Source organism: Ovis canadensis, chromosome 17, assembly GCF_042477335.2.
Source record: "Ovis canadensis isolate MfBH-ARS-UI-01 breed Bighorn chromosome 17, ARS-UI_OviCan_v2, whole genome shotgun sequence".
NCBI classification, from domain to species: domain Eukaryota; kingdom Metazoa; phylum Chordata; class Mammalia; order Artiodactyla; family Bovidae; genus Ovis; species Ovis canadensis.
In genome coordinates, this window is record NC_091261.1 from 77,909,746 (window position 1) to 77,930,699 (window position 20,954).

The 20,954-nt window shown below is 54.9% G+C and overlaps 1 protein-coding gene and 1 long non-coding RNA gene across 4 annotated transcripts in view; one reads left to right on the forward strand and one right to left on the reverse strand.

The window, feature by feature from the left end:
• The window catches only part of LOC138422377 (uncharacterized), a 63,799-nt gene extending 52,397 nt beyond the window's left edge, over positions 1–11,402 (forward strand). Inside the window, exon 2 of the long non-coding RNA XR_011249855.1 lies at positions 10,263–11,402. This is a non-coding gene — a long non-coding RNA (uncharacterized lncRNA). The remainder of the gene's footprint in view (positions 1–10,262) is intronic.
• The window catches only part of TTC28 (tetratricopeptide repeat domain 28), a 565,861-nt gene continuing 551,302 nt past the window's right edge, over positions 6,396–20,954 (reverse strand). For 2 of the 3 annotated variants that reach the window (XM_069557166.1, XM_069557169.1), the window contains 8 exons: positions 19,141–19,861; positions 17,494–17,618; positions 14,767–14,998; positions 14,210–14,286; positions 12,946–12,969; positions 12,408–12,537; positions 9,863–9,970; positions 6,396–8,931 (listed from right to left, as the gene is read on the reverse strand). In XM_069557166.1, coding sequence (XP_069413267.1) covers positions 7,316–8,931; positions 9,863–9,970; positions 12,408–12,537; positions 12,946–12,969; positions 14,210–14,286; positions 14,767–14,998; positions 17,494–17,618; positions 19,141–19,861 — 3,033 coding nt within the window. In that variant the 3' untranslated portion in view covers positions 6,396–7,315. The remainder of the gene's footprint in view (positions 8,932–9,862; positions 9,971–12,407; positions 12,538–12,945; positions 12,970–14,209; positions 14,287–14,766; positions 14,999–17,493; positions 17,619–19,140; positions 19,862–20,954) is intronic. The other variant, XM_069557167.1, reaches the window with a different exon arrangement.

Consider the following 20,954-nt stretch of genomic DNA (forward strand, 5'->3'; position numbering starts at 1 on the left):
CAGGAGAGAAGACACAATTTATTTTATGGACTTTAAATATCCGTTTTAACTTTCCTGCTCTCTGGGGGCAGGGGAGGCTATAGTCTATTTGTCACAACAAACCCTCAGCAAGTATTTGTAGAGTCAGTGACTTTTGAAATGTTAGATAAGAACTATCTCTTTTTTCTGAATTACATAGCAATTTTATATTTGCATTTTGGGTTCAAAAAGAGAATGGCTACACTTCAGGCAAAAAACTTCTGTAACTTCCATTTATGGGGGGAAAAAATATTCAGACTTGACAGAATGCTGCCCGGCAGATCAGAGTGCAAACCCATTTACCTGTCCAGTTAACTAGAAAGGCAGACTTTGAGCTCTGCTACTGGGATTCAAAATGATTTTAAAATTTTAGAACTTATTATTTAATATATTAAATAATGTAATATATATATTACATTATTAACATAATATATTACATTATTAATATAATATATTACTTCTTATTTAATATATGTATATCAAAGATATTTATATATTTAAGAACGTATTATTCCGTAAGGCCCAAATGCACAATTGCTGCAAATCTAATAAATATCTTGAGATTGGATGCAAATTCATTTGTGAGGCAGAATGTTTCCTTAATGCCAACACGTCCCTTTAATGTATTTGGATCCAGATGTTTCGGCCTCATTTGCTGGAGTGGATGCAGCATTAGTCTGTCAAGTTCCCTGCTGTTTGCCATTATTTAGTATTGTTAGAGTCTGTAAGCTTGCACTCTCATTGGGAGAGTTGAGGAAAGGCTTTAAATTGGAAAAGATACCACCAAGCTGTGGCCCTTGTCCAGAATTCCTCAGGTTAAAAACAACAAAACAGGGACTTCCTGGTGGTCCAGAGGTTAAGAATCTGCCTTGCAGGGACAGGAAGGAGGGAAGGAGAGAAAGAGACAGGGCCATATTGAGAGACAGAGAAAGAAAAGGAGAGGGAGACAAGGCAAGAGAGAGAGGGGGAGGGAGGAAAGGAGGGAGAGAGGGAGGGAGGGAAGGACAGGGCGAGAAAGAGAGAGAGGGGGCGGGGGCGGGGGCGAGGGCGAGGGCACAAAGAGGCAGAAAGGAAGGACCAGAGAGAGAGAGAAGGCGGGAGGGCGAGAGTCAGGACACAGAGGGTGAGAGGGCAGGGCAGGACATGAGGGAGGAAAGCAGAAGAATCCGCCAGGCGGTGGAGGGACACGGGTTCGGTTCCCAGTAAAGGAACTAAGATCCGCGTGCCTGGGAGCAGCTAAGCCCACACACCACCGCTCCAGGGTCCCTGCGCCTCAAGGGGAAAGCCTGCACCTTGCAGGGGAGACACCCTGTGCCACAGCCTAGCAGCCAAACAAAATATTTTCAAAATCTTTTTAAAGGTGACTATAAATACAACGTTAGAATACTAATATTACAAAGCAGCACCGTTGGACTTTCCCTGGTGGCCTAGTGGTTAAGACTCCATGCTCCCACCTTAGGGGGCCCGGGTTCGACCCCTGGTTGGGAAACTAGACCCCACACTCGGTGCAGCACAGCGTCAGGAACTGAGAGCAGTCCTGCTGGCTGGCTGTAAGGTCCCAGCACATGCATACCAGAGCCTCACTAAGGGCCGGCCTCTCCTCCTGGGAAGCCTCAAACTTCAGACATGCGAATTCTCCACCTCTGACAGATTACGTAAATCATGTTTTCTAAGGTAACAAGGACCACACAACTGTGCTCAAAGATCCTCCGTGGCGCTGCGCTACCCTTGCATCCTTTGATCTGCTCTGCAGATGATTAAAGTCACTCTGCTTTAACAGGAACAGTTTCTTAAGAAACGGCTGGACTGCATGGAGCCCCCCTCACACTGGCAGGCCCGTGTCAGTGCCCCTAGAGTAGGAGTGTCCCGGGTCTGCCTTCTTGTGTGATCACAGGGTGGACCTTAGACTCGGCGGCACCCAGTTCTCCGAGTGGGACGTGCTCCATAGTTCGGTGCTGATCGCTTTTCCGTATGTGGGTGTGTTCACAGGTGCACCGCTTAGGGGCAGAGCTCTGGCCCTTGGCAATACCGCGTGTGTTCATCAGTAGACACAAGCTCCAGTAACTAACACGTGGACGCACGTTCAATCTACGTTTTCCTGGTTTTAATGGAGGAGGAAATGGCAACCCACTCCAGTATTCTTACCTGGGAAATCCCATGGACAGAGGAGCCTGGCAGGCCATACAGTTCATGGGGTCGCAAAGAGTCAGACACGACTGAGCGACTTCACGTCTTCCTAGTTTTAAAGGCATAGGAATTTAATGGTCATTGTTTTATTTCAGATTTTTATGTCCAGATTCATATATTAAATGGGCCTATACTATTTCTTATACTATCTATTGATCTTAGAATTAAGAATACCATCGTGGAGTGATTTTAATATCTTATTTTTATATTGTCTTAAACCATTTGAAAATACAGAGTACCACCAGTCCCTGAAAGTTTAGTGAAATATGTATAAAACCTTCTGGGTCTGTATGTTTTGGAGAGCTGGATAAAGGGCAAGGAGTTACAGACACCGTTTTAATTTCATGGGTTCTGGTTTCAAGTTTTCTTTCCCTTTGTGCACCGGAGTTTTTAGTATTTTTTCTAAAAGTTTATATAATCTAATTTTTGCAGTGTAGCTGCTGATAACACTTTTCACGCATTCTTAAATCCCTTATGAAACAGTTGGTGTGTGTGGATGAGGGGCTGTACACTGCAGTGCTCTGAAGCCACGTGCTCACCACTCCTGCATCGGAGGCCCCCACCCCCTGCATTCAGGGGCCCCTGAACTGTGTAAATGTGAATGCCTAAAACACACCGGGTGTGATCTTGCATTTTCACATATTTTGGCATAAAAGCATTCACAGTATTTTCTGGTTAATTTCTGCTGCAGCTTTAGCTCTGCCCCCTTTTCCTTCTGTCTCACACACACGTGCATCTCACACACACACGATCAGCCTCCTCAGAAATTGGTATGTTTTTCTTTTTTGGCAAAGTTTACCCTGCTTAGTCTTCTGTACTGTCTCCTGTGAGTTTCTGTGTGATTCCCTCCCTGTTCTCTCTGGGTTTGTTGTTGTTGTGCTGACGTCAGTCACATGCCCAGTGGCGCCTTCCTTCCCAGCAGGCCAGCGCACACTTGTACCACAGCACTGGCTGTTCAGAGCATCCTGCCTCACTGGCTGGGCTTTAAACAGTTACATGTTTAAAATTAACCTTGAAAATAAATATTTAGGTCTGTAATTTTTCTCTAAAAATGCCACTTTCACTGTATCCACTAATTTTCATGAAATTTTAAATCAATTTTAGTTTTAAGCTATTCGTAATTTATGTATTCCCTGAAAGTAGCATGTAAGCAGAACTAAAAATGTCTGTATTTTACCTTATCGGGTGAAAAAGATTGTGGTCTGCTGTGCAAACTTCCAGTCTTGAACAGAACAAATAAGAAACCCCTCTGTCATTAATAGAAGTAAACCACAGAAACTCCCAAGGGGGCACCGGAGGCCTCTGTTCGGATACGGAAGGCCACCTCTGCTGTGCAGTGGCAAACGTGAGACAGAAGTATATTCATAAGGATAAACTCCAGACAGGAGTCTGTGTTCATTAATGACACAGTACCATGTGTACTGCAGAGAAGCCTAGAAATTGTGGAGCATGCAAAGAAAGGGATTCAGATACGGCACTTAAAACCAAGGGAACTCATGCTTTAATAGACACGGAAATCACAAAGGAAGGCCAAGTGCCTTAGCAATCTCAATAAAAATACCAAGTTCTTTTTACATGGTAAATTTCATAATATAAAAAGTTTAATGCCATCTGGAAACTGTCATTTACAAAAAAAAAAAAAAAGTCCACATAGGCCAAGGATGGCTAACACTGCATACAGGGGCATGAGTGCCACGTGGGGAAGGCATGTGAGGAGGGGAGACGTGGCCACAGGTGTCCTTCCACGGGGCATCTCTGAAGGACCTGGCCCAGTTCACAAAGCACATGTACAGGTTCTTTTAGGTAAAAGAACAAAATACGTGATGAAAATTACACAGTTTTCACATTCTGCCTACTGACTAAAAGCAAGCCCGATTATCATGTGGTGGTTTTTTCCAGCCTGAATTGAAACTGGCAAAGTGACAGTTCTCCTTGTGGTGGCTGGGGGGCGGGATGGTACTGCTGGGCACCCGCGGCGGTGACCACCTGCCGGCTTCCCCTGGACAGCCGAGCAGATATGGACGCGTGTACGGCGGCGTGTGGGCTGGGGACTGTTGGAAGTGGGTGGAGGCGAGAACGTTCTCGTTTCTCTACACACCAATACCAAACGATCAGAACGCAAGCCTGAGTGGCTCGCTGTGTCTTGGTAAATGGACTCTGTTAAGATGAGTGAAGTGTGAAGAGTTGCCTGCGTGGCCCACTGGTGAGAAGTAAGATCTGCTACCAGGGTTTGTAGGAGAGGGAGATTTTATTGCTTGCGTATTTGCATCTGATGGAGCAGAGCAGGGGCAGGGGTTCCAGTTTCCTGAGCTGAAAAAGAAGTCCTGTCCGATGCTGTCTGCATACAGCGACCCAGCGACCCCTTCCACGTGGGGCGGGGAGCCAAGGACTCCTCCAGGGCTGGTCCCTCCCCTCCATAGGGCTCGGGTTCCCACCCACCCCGTCAGTCTGTCCACAGCCCGACGGCCGCTTTCTGAGCCTAGAAACAGAACATGAGCCGGGTGTGTTTTCTGCCATCTGGACCAGGAGTCAGCAAAACGTTTTCATAAGAGGTTCTGTGGACCAAGAGGTAAAAATCACAATATTATGTAGATAGTTATATAAATATTTTAAAATGTAAAACCCATTGCTAGCTCATGGCTGTAAAAATCCAGGCCTCTGACCAGATTTAGCCTGGAGGTCATTTGCCAACCCCCTGATCTGTACAAAGAAATCTGCAAATTACACAATCTCACATAATTTTTAAGTGCATCCTTTTTTCAGGGAAGCCTAAAAAATTCACTTTGAGTTTACATCCATCTCACTTGAATAGAAAACACCAAGACTGACAGTAAACAGAAAGAAGTGGCAGTTGGTCTTGATTTTATCATCTTTGCTTTCCTTCATTGAAGCTTATATCCAGGACCAAAAAAAAAATCATATATTCCATTTGGCTTTTGAACATGAAACCTACAACAACAAATGTACTTAGACTAAAACCAGGTTAGGGTCCACACGTCCTCCTAGCTGGCTTGGTAACCAGGAGAAGCGGTCTGGGTGGTAGGGGGCTGTGCTGGAGGTGGGCACCCAGGGCCGGAGCACAGACCGGCCTTTCCTCCAGGGCTCCTTGGCACTTGGGAGAGAGGCTGAGAGGTGCTGAGAAAGGACGAGCCTAACTGTCTACATGCGTGCGGATTCAGAAATTGACTTTTGAGGTTTGTTTCTTGTTACTGAGGACCTGATTTTGCTATCTAAATGCACAGTGCTATAAACTTGGCTTTCATTTGCTACATTGGTACTTTTATTACCATTTACAAAAGACATAAAGACAGCCTCATAGTTGCTTGCTTCTTGATAAAAGTATTTCTCTTCCAGTGTTGGGATCAGGGTTAGGATGAGAGGGACTTCCTTGCTTTTGTCAACATGGCTGTTGGATTAAACACAAAAAGTTTCTATGACGCAGCTCAGGAGAGTAAGACAGATTGAGTATATATTACCTTTCCCTCTTTGCGGAGTACAGTGAGGAATAATAGACAGGTGGTCAGTGTGAGTCAAGTGAGGCCTCCCCGAGGTTAACCCCCAGGGTGTCGTCGTCAGTGAGCCTGCTGCCAGGCCTGTCCTCTCCCCGGGGCTGGTGTCCCAGGACCAGAGGCTGCTGCCTTCTTTGGGTGGACCTTCACAGTCAGGAGGAGGTAGGAGTTCCACTTGAGAATCACCTAAAAGGGGCTCATGTTCTCCAGCTAAACTTGGCACTAATGTGATTTTCAGCATTTCATTTCCTTATAAAATAAGTTAATGGTTACCCCTACCTAGACTGTTCTTCTGTCTCGTCCTGGCTGGCGGCAGTATCAGGGAACTTTCATGGCTGTAGGAAGAGTCCCTCTTGTTTTTTCCCTGTATGTCAACACGGTTAAGACTCTCTCTCCCTGTTGAGCAGTAACTCATATATCCCAGCAGAGGCCCTGCTTCTGAGGCCGTGGACAGTAAGGGTCTGTCCTCAGACCACAGGAGCTGGGGCACCGGTCACACCAAGACGGGAGTCACGTGCAGCTCACAGGCGGGAGGTGCTGGGACTGTGGGAACCTGGCAGCAGATGTAGATAGGAGGGGTGTTAGAAGCCTGGAGTTGGGAAAAGATAATAAAAGTAAGCAGGAAGTAAAGGGATAGGAGCTGGAAGGCTAGATTCTGGTTAAGTCTAGTTAGCCATGGGATTTTTTTTTTTTTTTTTTTTTGCTATTTTTTTCTTCTAAGGGAACTGAATAATTTCAAACTCCCCCCCAAAAATTTGATAATTACTTATTGATGACTATTCAAAATTTGACATTTTAGAAAACTTTTTGAGCTTTTAAAAATAATAGCTATAAATGCAAAGTACTATTGATAACAAAACCAAGTTGTTTATCCACGTACAAAAAAGGTCAGTAATGTTTTAAAAGCACAAAGTTGCATTTTAAATCACAATTGCATAGTTCTAAAATGCCTGGATAGGAGTTATGTAAATTTTCAAGTTTGGTTGACCATGGGGCTCCAAGGACATTTGTAGAGCTCAGGAGAGCAGAGTTCAGGACGGAAGCACTATTTCCAGGTGAATTATTGCATCGGTTCTATGATGTTACAGTACCGTGAGACCAGAATTGCTACAATTTAATTACAAATCATTGGCATTTTTAAAACCGGTATCTTGTTTTTTTTGGCTACTATAACAACACTTTCATGTAGAATTCAACTTAGATTTTATGTACCCCAACCAGCACCTGAAAGCCTTACAAAAGCTCTGTATTCTGTGTATAAAAGGTACTGCATATATACCTCTTAGCAAAATATGTACTCCCTCTCCTCCCCTGCCCCAGAACCTTGACCATTTTTGTACAAAAGTCCTATTGAAGAATCGCATCAAAGATGAGAAGAGGGAGCTCACAGGTAAACATTTGGTGACGTGTGTAGAAAATTCCGTGCGCGTCCTGTACCAGCTCCACAGAAGTCCTGGCTTTTGGTGAATCTGCCCAGAGTCCCCGGGGGCCACCAGTGGGCGGGGCGTCTGGGCAGGCGCACGCAGGGCAGCCGAGTGAGTGCGGAGAGCCCCACTGGGCCGCTGCGCTCCGGGTTGCTGTCGGTGGGCATAGAAGAGGCTTTAGCATTTAGAGGAAGGAAAAAATCTTCCTGGGGACAGAAACTTGTAGCCGTTTCCAGAAGGAAGCCTCAAAGGGCGCGTGGGAGCCGGGGCGGGCGGGCGGGCGGGCAGCGGCAGCGTGCTCAGCGAGGTGGTCTCCGTGCGCCAGTGTCCATTGGGCGGGGCTTTGGGGGGTGTCTCTCCACGTCGCTGCAAAGACAGCTCCTTGAGTTCCAGCTTGTCTGCGCCCTCCTCCTTCTTGTTGTGCCGAGGTGACAAATTTAAGAGGCTGAGGACATCTCTCTTGGAAGTCATGGTTCCAGGGGCCCCCCGGAATATTTTCACTGGTCCCGTGGAGTGCTGGGGTGTGCTCTGCCAGAACATCTTCAGGTTGTGGACGGCCTGCACCTTCTCGTCGATGGCCGCCATCTTCAGCTTGTCGAGGTCGGGGTGGTCGGCGGGGCTGGACCGCGCGGAGCCTGCCGAGGAGTAGGAGAGAGCCGGGGACGGTGCACTTCCGGCGGGAGACTGGTGGCCTGAGCTGGGGGACATGTTCCTTGGAGATTTGGAGATGTGAGCGCTGTAGGGGGAGCTGGGGTACTTCAGCTTGAAGAGGGGCTGGTCGCTCAGGGAGGTCTGCGAGTCGGAGCCAGGCGACGGCCGGCCGCTGTGCTGGCTCGGGCTGTCTTTGGCGGACGCCTCGGAGGCGGTGGGGCTGCTGTACCCTGAGCTCACCTTGGGGAGGGAGGAGCTCCTGGCTGGGGGCTTTGGTTTGATGGTGACCGGCGACGACGACGGCTGGCTCTTCTGGTGGGAGAGGGCGGGCCTGCTGAAGGCGCTGGTCTCTGACGCTCGGAAGACGGCAGCGCTGTTGGGCACGGAGACGCCGTCTTCAGAACTGGCTCCCTGACCGCCGCCCCTCTGAAGACGCTCCACTGCCATGAGATGGCTTTGTGTCTCCTCGAGAATCTTCTGCGCCAGCTCTTGAGGGTCAAGCTTTGAGTTGCTTTCTTCTTGGGACTTCACGGTACTATCTGTTTCTGTGCTCGACTGGTCTGATTCTCCCGTATCTGAACTTGCTAGTTTTCCAACTTTCTGGAAGGGTGAGTTTGGGCTGGGAATCAGAGTCATTTTAACGGGAGAGTTTGGAGTGCTTGAGCTCACCGAGACTTTGATGCCGCCCGCTGTCCCCACGCGGGCCTGCTTGTGGTCGGGTGAGAAGCCCGTTGGTGGGTCCTCCTGGGAGGCCGCCAAGGGCTCCGTGCTAATGATGGAGAACCCCTCGTACTCCTCCTCGTCCTTGGCGCCTGCGGGGCGGGCGGGCGGGGACAGCGGGCTGCGGGGCAGGGCAGCGCGCGGTGGGCAGGTGTTCTTGGACCGCTCGTAGTCTTGCCGTCCCCGAGGGACGGCGCCTTCTGACCCCACATCAGGCTTGGAGACGAAGCTCATGGAGGAGGCGATGGAGCTCAGGCTGTACACAGAGATGGCGTCTGAGGCTATGCTCTCCGCCCCGGTCGGGGAGAAAGGAGGGTGCTGGTAGCCCAGGGGCAGAGCGTTGGAGACAGACTGGGCCGAGGCCAGCGACTCCAGGGAGGACGAGCTGTCCAGGCTGAGGCGCTTGGGCAGCTCGGTGGAATCTACGACAAAGGAGCACAGTTAGAATTCTCTATGGTGTTGACTTCTTTCACAAGCATCCTCATATGCATAGAAGCTAGTTATACACAATCTGAATTTGTCTCAAGCCTGGAAAACAGTCCTGTGGGAAAAGGTAAGTCTCACGCTGGGGACAGAAACAGGAGAGGCCCCCAGCGCTGCAGGCCCAAGGCCCCGTGGCCGCATCACCCCACATCGCAGCGCCCTCCCTCCCACCTGCTCAGAACCCGCTCCAGACAGGCTTTTGTTTCCCCAGCTCATGTAAAGGTCATCAGTGGCCATTTCACTGCCCGCTTCTGCACAGATCACACCCTTGGGGTATGAGCCTTCCCCGGCCCTGCCTCATCTGTGACGTTGACCCCGGGAGGGCCCACAGGACAGTCTTGTTTGCCTGAGTTCTGTGGGCACGTTAATATCTCCACTCTGGACTCGTCTGACCAGCTGCCTCTGCATGCGTCCAAGAGGGAACTCAGACCCAGTGCTCGTGCAGCTTCACCCATGGCAGCCCATGCTGGCAGCTGTCATCTCTAACCCCTCTCTGAGCACGTTCATCAGCGGGCTTTGCTGGTTGCCATCAAGCCTTGACACCAACAGCGCCAGCATTCAGCCTCACTCCGCCCCTTGAGGGCAGGCTTGCCCCAGGGTTTGAAAACCGCCCTGCAGGCCCAGCTCTGGGTGCCGCCCCTCCCGCAGCACCTCTCCTCCGATGCCACCTGCACTTCCTTGTCCCTCAATTTCCTCGTCTGACATATACTGTGCATGCGCACACCATAAGCTGAGGTCCAGCAGTATAGGGAGCTTGTTTTTTGGACATTCCCTGACATACAGCAGACATTCGCTCACTTAATTCTTCCCCTTCCCAAACCATACCCAGGGCCGTGCCCGTAGCTCCTGGGAGCTGCAAGGTGCTCTTACCGAAGAGCGCAAGCAGGGCCTGGAGCGCAAAGTGCATGGTCCGTCGGTTGGCTTGTTTCCCAGTTTTCAGGATTACTTCCTCCTGACCGACCTCACAGAGATCAAAACCTAGAGAAACAAAGACCATGAACACCTGCCTCCTTGGGGAAGCTTCGCGGGCCTGAAAAGGACGTGCACTCTAGGGCTTCTCACCCTGTCCTGGGGAACCTGTGCAGACCCCTCGGAAAGCCCTGCCTGCACATCGGTCCCAAGAACATCAGTCACAGGCACCCCTCACACCTGCAGGGGCTCCCCTGACCGCTGTCCTTCCACAGAGCGCTGGCTGCTGCCCTGCCCTGCCCTCTCCAGAGAGGAGCTGGGAGGAGTAAGGCTCCTTGACACTTGTCTCCATTCTTTGCAGAACGGTTCACTTAAAAAAGACTGTCGAGGACAAACACTGGCTCCTCTGTTCGGCCGGACATCTGAAGCTGGTGCAGGAGAAGGTGGGAGCTTTGCAAGGACGGTGTCTCTGCGTGTGGGCATGGTCTGCCCCACAGGCTCTGAGACGAGCTTCTCCAATGCTGCAGAATCTGTTCTGGGCTGGAGCGCCCACCAGGGACTCGCTCCGCCCCGCCGGAGCCCACAGGGAACAGCCCCGAGTCTAATAAGACCCAGCGCGGGTACAACAAAGGCCGGGCGGCCGCCTAACAAGCTGTTGCCACAGCACTTGGACTCACTGGGGCCGTGGCGGAAGCAGCCAGCAGGTAAGGACCTAGGGCCGAAGGGGCTCGGCTCAGAATGTCTTCACTTAACCTCCCAGCAGATCACTGAGCTCTGCTTCAAACAGTGTGGACACTTGGGGCCAGCAGCAGCCCAGCGCTCCCAGGCCCTTCCCTGCCTCACCTCAGTGTTCCTACAGCACGGACCCCAGCGCCAGATGAGAAACCTGTCTTTTTTATTCTTGTAAGTCCTGTGTTGGGCCTGGGAACTGGACTCAATAAAGGTGCCTTGAACTCAGCATTCTGGTTGCTATTGGACATTTGTCCCTCTGAACTCTAAACAGACCCTGAAACCAACAGGAAGGTATCTGAGAACTCAGCACTTAGAAAATGAATGACTAATAACGTTTTAGTTTAGAATCCTCTATCAAGGGGACTTGAACTGGTTGTCCCAACATAACTGAGTTCTCTAAATGTCACAGCCTGTGACTTGCCGAGGGCTGGAGGGGGTAGTTCTCCCGACTCGCCCTTGAGTATCAGTGGGATTCAGAAAGTAGAGGAGCATCAACAAAAAGCACCCAGGACCCCAACCCGAGAGTGTGCCAGCAACACAGCCTGTCCCCGGGAGGACAGGAGCTCCTCCTCCTCCTCACAGAAAGACCTCGGCTCTGGCCTTGCCTCACCTGCAGCCTCATACAAGTGAGACCCATCCTGGGCATGGAGCTAGTCCTTCTCAGCCCTGCTCCACTTGCTCATGACTACGCTTACTAGATATAAATGTACTATGTTTATACCAAGAAGGCTATGTTTTAAGTCCACAAGAAACAAGCAAATAATAAAAATCATAAAGGATGTCAGAGTACCTACTGTCAGGGGATTTGGAACCCCTGTAGGGTTGTGTGGGTTTCCTCCTTGCCTCCAAAGACAGGTGGAAGCCCCCAAGTTGAGATGGGCTGGGAAAGGTCATTTAATGGGCTAGAAAAGGTGCCCAGGCTTCCCACGCAGGAGGAACATTCCCACAAGGCATCAGATCCCCACTCCCTCAGACTAAAAACCAAGCGCCTCCCACCAGCATCTCGATCCCCAGGATCTGCCTCTGTGTCCCCTGCCCAGGCCTCAGGCTCTTCCCTCGGCCTGGATCTTTCCTCCACAGGCTCTGGGCCTGCGGGGCTCCTGCCCATCTCTGTGGCCCTGATGCTTCTGTCCGTGCCGGGGTTCTTCACTTCTGAGCTGCTCCCCGTAGACTGCATCTTTCTGTCTGTCTGTCTGTCCCTCTGGTATGAAAGCTCTGATAAGAGAAGGACCTTCTGTCCTGTGCTCACTGCTGCCTCCCCCGTGCCTGCGGCAGGACGGCACAGCCTCTTGGGGTGATTGACGAGGAGACAGCGGTGGTGCTGGAGCTTCCTCAGCTGGCCCACAGCGCTGGAGGAGGGAGTGTCCTGACTGGAGGAGGATCTTGCATCAGGCTGTCCTAGGTTTCTGTGGTCAAAGGCAGTTTCGATTGTATTTTTTTCTCTGCCAAGTTTGTGTAGCCAGTGATAGAGCCCAATGTTGAAATCGTGACAGCTTTCTTTAGGCTGTAGTCATGGCTTGACTCCCAGCAGATTCATCTTAACACGATGACTCTGAGTGTGAGGAGGAAATAACCTTGTAGGGGATGGGGGCAGCCGGAAGGCCGTCTGGGAGCTGTGCTGAAGCACCAGCCCTCATGTTAGCCACTGAGTAATAAACACAGAAGCAACACTAAGACCCGAGTGTCTACCAACGGCACCCAACAGAAACCAGGAGAGAAACAGGTTAAAAAGAAAGGTGGAAGGAAAGGAGCCCCTTCGCGGACGCGGGCCTACCTAGAGCCGCCAGGAACTCATGGCAGCCGGGGAGCCGCCACAGCTGAACGCTGATGGAGACCTGGATGGGCGCCGCGGCGAAGTCCTGCTCCTTCTCGCCGGCCTGCAGCTGCACCAGCACCTGGTGGAGCTGAGCAGGGAGAGCGTCAGCCTGCGCCAGCCCGGGGCTCGTCCCTAAGCTGCCCGCGCACTGGGCACGGGCACGGCTAACGGCCTCCTGTGTGTGCAGCACCTCAAGTTCTTTTCACGGGGCCTCTGTGCCTGCTGCCCTCTGTCCTCTCCGTGGGAGCGGGGGGGGCTCGGGGCGAGAGGAGGGGCAGGGGGCTCCCAGACACCTGCTGAGCGTGAGCACTCCCCCCGGGGCTGCTGGCCTGCCGTTCTGAGGGAACTTGAAAGGTCAGATCCAGAGCAGAGCGGGCGGAGCCGGAAAGGGAGCCAGAGCCGAGGGCTGGGGCAGCCGCCTGGGCCAGCAGCACGGGGCAGGGCGGGCGGGTCGAGGGGCTCACCGGACAGCAGTGCCACTGAGAGTGGTACTCACCATTCCAACCACATTCCTAACAGCCTTCGGCCAGCAGAGTATGAGAGAGAGAGAGAGAGAGAAGAGAGTTTAGACTCAAGCACAGGCTGTTATGCACCACACGCTGATCACTGCTGTAGGAAGCGGGCTGGCTCTGACCCGGCGGGGAGCGGAGAGGAGTGAGAGTCAGCAGGGACACAGGAGAAGGCGCAGCCACCCCCCGCCAGACGCCCCAGAGGTCGCCGCCTGCCCTTCCTTGCCAGGAGGGGGCGGGACTGCGGGCCCTTGTGGCCACTCCAAAGCAGTCTCCGATTCGAGTGGCTCAGAAGTGCCTGCCGTCCCGGGGCAGGGGCTGTGGAGGTCCCCATGCCACCAAAAGCAAGAAAGTAAGCAGTTGGCTCCAATGCTCAGCCTCACCCTACACACGTGCCTCTAGCCTTTTCTCTTGGAAGAGCACAGGCTTGTAGCCCTGAAGTGTCTTCCTGATTCTCCCCAACGAGCAGATCCTAACGCTTATTACGAAACGAGCAGAAACTCACGATCAGTGAGCTACGCTCGGAATCGGGGGAGAGGCACCAGGGCTGAACCCTCGACGGAGCAGCTTATTTCTACAGATAAACAGGTCCACTAAAAGGAAATCTGCTGATAAAGACTAATAATGTATATTACTTTGTCAAATTATTACACTTAAAACCGCTCCGTCCTCTTCAGGGGTCACTACATTGTCACCAGGGGCTTGTTCCAGACCCGCACAGGCCAAGAGGAAGATCTGAAGCTCGGTGGCCAATTCAAGAACGGCCTACATGATGCCAAGGGCTAGAATCCTCCAGTTCTCTAAATCAGATCTACCTTCCCCTAAAAGAAAGCACTTTGTGAAGAACTTGCTAAGCAGTATCTTCCATGAGAGGTGACTGTGCTCACCACTGCCTCAGCGGTGGTGCTGTCTCAGGCAGGGGTCACGCTCTGACCTGAGAATAAGTATGGGAACACCTGCTGGCTTGGGGCAGTGGTGGTCAGGGGTGCCCAGTGCAGGAGGCCGCTGTATGCAGAGGTCAGGAAGAGCCCTGAGACCACAGGGGACTGGGGCCCCTTGGGCGTCCTCTGAGGCCCTGGTGCTGTTGGCACTCAGCGCCCAGAGAGGGCCTGAGAACCAGCTCCTCCGTGCTGGCCGACCTACCCCAGCTCTCGCCTCTCCCTCATCCCGAGGGCTGAGCTTCCTGTTTGGATCGGACCTCTGTCCCTCAATGCGGCCCAGCCCCCGGGCTCTGCTTCCTGCTGGACTCACCCGGCTGATGAGCTGCTCGCCCGTCTCCGAGGCTGTGATGAGCTTGCAGAGGGCTTGGAGGGCAGGGTTGGGCAGACCTACGGCAAGGAGGAGGCGGTGTCATCTGGAGGGGCACGCTGCACCCACAGTCTGCACCTTCCTAGGGGAACGCACCCCGAATGCTCAGCTTTGCTCCCACTTTCAAAAGCTCAGCACAGCCAGACAGTGTGTCCAAGTCCCACCTGGATGCTCTCTGAGAAGGGCAGCCAGAGGCTGCACATGGTCACCCCAGGATCCTGACTGGTCGCTCAGGCAGCATCACCCCCCGCCAAGCGATGCAAGAAGCGGAGCCCTATGACCCCGGGTTCAGCCACAGGGCCCTGTTGGGCCCGAAGCTGCCGACAAAACGTTTGAGCCGCTGCTGTCTACCCCGTGAGGGGCAGAGCTGGGGGTCACAGATGGAAGCACCAGGCCGGAGGAGTCTGCGTCAGGGACTCCGGAGACCCCGGCTCCTCCCCGTCCAAGAGCAGCGGGAACCACAGCCCCCCACGCTGCACGTGCTGCCGGCCGAGGCTCACCCAGCAGGGACTGGATGGTGCTGCTGCACTGCTGGAGCCGGTCGCCCGGGTCGGAGGTCGGGAAGAAGACGGCCGCTGGCAGGCCGCTGGCCGGGGGGTCCAGCCGGAAGCCCACAGCGGTGAGGAGGGCCTGCCAGCCGGGGGTGCCGCCCACTTTGTTCTCCACGCTCTGCTGGGACGTGTACATGGCGTTGCGCTGCCCATTCTGGATGCGCTGCAGCGACTTCTCCACCTGTGGGGGAGGGGGAGGCGCTGCTCTGGGCGGGCGTGGGGACCCTGGTTTCTCTCCAGGTGGCTTTTGGGGGACACACAGCCAGTGTGGGGAGCGGTGCGGGGCTGACGGCCACACCCAGGCCTGAGGGCCACACAGCAGCAGCCAGCGCCCCGCAAGGGAGGGACCGCCACTCTCAGAGCCAGCGAGGGCTGGGGGCTCCAAAGAGTCCCGGCCCTTCCCTAATGTGGCTCCAGGCTCTGGCACCTCCACGCACGTGGGAGATCTGTCTGGAAACCCATCTCCTGCCCAGGGCCTGCCCCAAACCCTGCAGGCTGACTGCCCATCACCAGGACGAACCCTCAGGCCTTCAGGATCCCGCACACACATGAGGCGGTGCCCTCACTGGGCCTGTGTCCCCCAGACCTCCGACTCCTCTGCCTGCGGCACTGACCTCTGGACCCTGTCCTGCACGTTCCGGGACCGCCAGGTAACAGGCCCTCAGCTCTCCAGGAGCCTCCACGGCGCCTGCAGCAGTCATGCACCTTCCCTCGGCCCCTTGACTCCATGGGAAGCATCGGTCGGTCCTGAGACATCCCCTGCCCTGCACACCCCTGGCAGGGACAGAGCGCTGTCCAGGACGCCCCCAGAGTACAGCCCGCGGGCGCTGGGCGATTCCCCGGCTGCCCTGTCGTCAGGACTCCGTGGTCCCACTGCCTTGGGCCCAGGTCCAACCCCTGTGAGGGGACTGGGCTCCCACGAGCTGTGCAGCTCAACAGAAAGTAAGAGGAAAACAGACAGCATCACATCTGGAGGCACTCAGTGTACTCAAGGTTTGAAAACAACCCTTGGCCAGGTGAGCCTGCTTTTAGGAACTTACCCTGTACCATTGTGTTTCCCAGGTCCAGACTGTAGGGAACCCCCTGTAGTCAGGGCTCTGCGCTCCTACTGCAGGGGCGCGGGTTCAGTCCCTCACCAGGAAAATGACGCATGCCGCAAGGTGCAGCCACAAAAGGAGAGACCCCGGGGCGCTGGGGGCTGACTTCACAGGTAGGAGGAAACATGAGTTCCCGGGCAGGACAGACGGGCAGCCAGCTGCTGTCCCTCGTGCTGGGCAGCCCCTGGGGACACTGTCTGCTAGGTAGGTAGGGAAGGACTGGTGAATTCGACCCATGGGCCCTACACTCATCCCCAAAGATGAAGCCAAGAATGAGGCGAGAACCCTGGATGAACTTGAGGGGCCCTGAGGCTGGATTCCGGCCCTGGGAGGCAGTGCCAACACCTACAGCAGGGAGGGGGGCACCGCCTGCCAGTGTCCTGGTGCTGAGCAACTTTACGTTCAGCTTGCAGGCCCAGGTTAAAAGAAGAGACCTTTGGAGAAGGTCTCCCCAAATTCTCAAAGCACGTGAGTGCGTCTGCCCAGTGGGGTGGGGGTGCTTCCTTGTGTCCAGCCCGAGAGCTGTCAGAGATCAGCCTGCAGCAGTGCTGTCCACATACTGACTTTTTTTAAGTCTGAGAAAACCTTCAGACAGACCTGAGTAAGAAGCGGCTGTGGCTGACCCATCACTGGAGCCTGCCCGGCCCCCTGGCCAAGGCCGTGTCCACTCGGGGACCCCAGGAGAAGCCTTCGCCAGCTCTTCCCTCCTCAGCTCCTCTGAGCTGCCAGGTGGCCACGGGGGGAGTGTGGGCCTTGGATTTGGAAAGAACGTGGATGTGGTGGGGACCTCCCTGGTGGCTCAGTGGTAAAGAATCCGCCTGACGACCCCCTGGAGGAGGAAATAGCAACCCACGCCTGGGAAACCCCATGGACAGAGGAGCCGGGAGGCTACAGTCCATGGGGTCGCAGAGTCAGACCCAATCGAGTGACAACAACAACAACAAGGGATGCAGGGTGGGTTGCTGCCATGCGCTGGACAGCGCCTGGTCTTTCTGGCAGAATTCAAGGAGGCTAAGAATTCTGAATTATTTGAAACTGCCTCTAGGTTATCAAGATGAAAAGGTGGAACAAGTTTCACGTCACTCCTGGCTTGGTTTACAACCTTTCAGTTCTGTAGACGAGCAGGGCCAGTCTTCAACTCTTCCAGCTGACTTTAGGGAGAGGCCAGTATCCTCTGATTATACCAGCTCTCAGCTACTGGGACCCTGTTGGGTGCCAGCTACTCATCTTTTCTCTAGCCCTCAAGGTAACCTTGAAAAGGTACATTTTTATCCCCTTCCACTTGCAGCTGAGGCTCAGAGAGCAAGGTCATTTGCCTAAAGCCACATGGCTGGAAGTGGCTGTGGTCAGGCCTTACTCCAGAATCCCACTTGGCTGCCCCTCCAGGGTCTGGGCGAGGACGGTGAGCCATGGGTGACCACCCACCATGCCCACCGCTCGGACCAAGTGACTTGACCCACAGACACTGGGGACAAAGTCCCCTCCATCTGCTCGTCCCTTGCCCCCACTGCCGCGGGACCCCAGCCTCACTGCTGCTCGAGCATCGCAGCCGCCTCCCCGAGGGCCCCGCGCCCCTTACCAGGTGCAGCAGCACTCGCAGGGCATCCCGCGCGCGCTCCGGGCGCTGGAGGATCTCGGTGAGGGCCTGTCCGATGAGCGAGGAGGGACTGTTGAGCTTCACGTCGCTGCCGATAAGCATGAACCCTGTGAGGACATGAATGCACCTCAGGGCGGTCCCTCCCCACCCCAGCTCACACGCAGAGCACCAGGGCAGCTGCTCCAGGGGCTGGACCAGGGCAGCTGCTCCAGGGGCTGGACCAGGGCAGCTACGCATGGGCAGCTTGACACACCCCACCCCCACTTTAAGAAGCAACGCTGTCTGCTGGGCAAGCTGCTCGGGAAGGTGCCCCTGTGCTCCTGCTGTGCTGAGCAAGCCAGGAGGCGGCCCTCCGCTGGCTCAGCCCCCATCCCAAGGAATAATCTGCCCTTTTTCCCTGAAATTCACTGGTGTCTGCTGGAATGGAGCAGTGTGCTCGACTCCTCAAGTCACCAGAGGAGGGGACAGGAGGCGGTTCTCCCCCAGACAAGCAAACGGAGCCTGGCTTGGGGGAGCCACATGTCTGCCTTCCTCCTGCCCCACGGCTGCTTCCCCAGCACCCACTTCTGTGAGTGGGGCCTGGGCCTGGGGGAGGCACCGCAGAGCAGCTCTAGGAGCTCTAGCTCCTGCCCCGAGTCACGGGGGGAAAGGCTTCTAAGAATGAATGCACCGAGGCTGTTCTCCAGGCTAACAGGGCAGCACCGTTAAACACTTTCCCCCATAACAAAGTTGGCTTTTCTGCTGTCACTGAAACTAAGCTAGGACCGAAAACCACTTACACGAGCACGCTGACAAGTTGGGGAAGGGGTCCAGTCAGGACTGCAGCCACGCACAGGGCTGGTCCCCACAAACCCTGCAATAATACATCCTGTGGGACCTTGGGGGGCTATTTTTAAACATATAAATGAATGGTGTATTTTTTTGCCGTTAAAACAATAAAGTGTAAATGTTTGAGAACAGTGTTTCTGGTGTTCCTGTTTTAGGGGTCACTGCAGCATGGGTAGGATTGTGGCTCAGCTAATAAAGAATCCGCCTGCAATGCAGGAGACCTGGGTTCAATCCCTGGGTCGAGAAGATCCCCTGGAGAAGGGAAAGGCTACCCATTCTAGTATTCTGGCCTGGATTTTCCACGGACGCTATCGTCCATGGGGTTGCAAAGAGATACGATGGAGCAACTTTCACAGCTACAACGCAGCTCAGGTCACACAGCCTGACACAAAGCTGGACTGAACCCAAGCCCCCTGACGACCAAACCTCAGGTCTTTCTACGGCGCTGACTGCTCCTTCCTACAGGCTGGGAGTCACAGGAGGGCTGTAAATGGAGCCCCCAGCACCCACTCGACACACTTAGACAGCGAGCTCGCCTGCTGCTCCCTGCTCAAAAGACCACTTTCCTATCAGGCGAGTCAAGGCTGACTTGGCAGCAGGCCAGAGTCTCAGCCGGGGGACTCTCCTGGAGCCTCTGCACTGTCCTTTCCTCAGGGTTCCCTTCCTCACACCCCACCCCAAAACCCACTAGCCTTCTGACAGGAGCCCGAGCCCCCGCCCCCGCCCCCCCCCCCGCCCCCTGCCGGGCGCCCGAGCCCCTGCCCCTCGCCCCGGGCCCTCTGACGGCTCCTGAGCCCCTACCTGCCCAGTTGGAGGGGTGTGAGAAGGCCTTGCTGCTCTGCACCACCTTCATGGCCTCGCCCAGCGCCGCGCTGGCCTTCAGGCCGTTGAGCAGGGACGAGTACAGGGCGTGCAGGAACATCTTGGAGGCGGCCACAGGCACGGGCCACAGAGACACGAGGACGCACTGAGCGCCCGCCGCCAGGAAGGCCCGTGTCAGCGCCACCACCCCGTCGGCCGTGATCCTGCTGCTGGACTCCTGGGAAGAGCCGAGCACCACCAGCTTGACGGGCAGGCGCAGGTCCAGAATGTCGGCAGCCGTGAGCAGCAGCTCCTGCAGCGGCGGGCAGTCCGAGATGCTCTCGCCGTCACTGGCGTCGTCCTGCACCCGCAGGGACTCGGGGATGGTGTAGGGGTGGCCGAAGGAGCTCTTGCTGCCCGCAGGGGCGCCGTCCACACTGGGCGTGAGGACCAAGGCCGACAGTTTCCAAGAGATGTGGGTGGCGAAGTGGACGCACTCGGCCTGCGTCAGGGCGCTCATGACCCGCTCTTTGGTAGCCACGCTGCCCACCAGCGGCTGGCAGCCCAGCAGCTCGGAGACCATGTAGGCTTCCTCCTCGGCTGACGGCATCGGGCCCCACAGCCACCTGTCCATCACCGCCGATGGCAGCTTGGGGTTGCCGACCACCGCCGCCATGGACGTGGAGCTGGAATAGGTGGGCGGGCTCTTCCTCAGGTGAGACTAGGAGGGGAGGAAAGGCAGCGAGCACCCGTCAGGGCTTCTCCCGGCACCTGGAAGCCAGCACAGGTGGGGCCACGTCCAGCATGGCCCACCTGTCCTCCTCATAACCTCACTCACTCCACTTTTCAACACCTTCCTGACACAGTGCATGTCTGGCTGAGAATCACACCTGCTGTGACAAGCTCTTGGAAAAAACCAGACTAGACGGGGTGGGAAGACCCCATGCTGTTTGTCAAGCGGGGGCAGGGGTGGTGGTGCTGGAAGCGGGGGCAGGGTGTGCAGGGGTGCCAGGTCGCCTGCCCCACATCTCCCTCCCGCAGGTCCCCCTGTGAACCCCTCAATAAGGGGGAGCCCACGCCCGATGCCACAGGGGCGGCTTTGTCTAAACCTGCAGAGAGCAAGTCACTCTCCGGGGAAATGGCCAAATTAAGTCCTGTACCACTGAAACGATCACAGTCCCCCTCAAAAGAGAAACATCCCCGAATTCTAAAGTCAGCATAAAGAAGCCCAACAAAGTTCTGATTTCGCCCCACAGTGCCTTCTGATGCATGGAGGGAACACATCAAGTGTCAAATTATTTAAAAATAACTTTCTGGCGCTTCCACCTGGTGCTGCCTTCAACTCTGGGAGAGAGCACGGCCTGTGGGGAGCCTGTCGGAGGCGGGGCTGTCCCGTCCCTGCTCACCTCTGCCCCTGGGCGCCTGGCATCGGGACGGGGCAGCCCTCAGGCCAGATGCACAAAGCTCGCTCATCAGTGGGATTCAGTCAATCGTGGGCACGAGGAAAACTTGGAGAAAATAATTTCTCCTTGAACTGAATCTGTCCCATGTGAAGGATGATCCAGTAACAAAAACAGTCAAAACTAAGATCTCCAAAGCCCATGGGGCAGAAACTGGCTCGGCGGAACCCTGCCAACAGCCAAGGCAGCGGAGGCTGAGGTGGGCCCCATGAGGGCGCAGGCCTGCGCCCAAGCCTGGGGTGGAGTGCCAGGGCAGGAGGGAACGCGGGTCTCAGGGTCCCTGGGTGAGCTGAGAGAAGGGAAGAGGGTTCCGGGCTGGCTCCGAAGGCCCTCTAGCCAGGCAAGCAGGGCCAG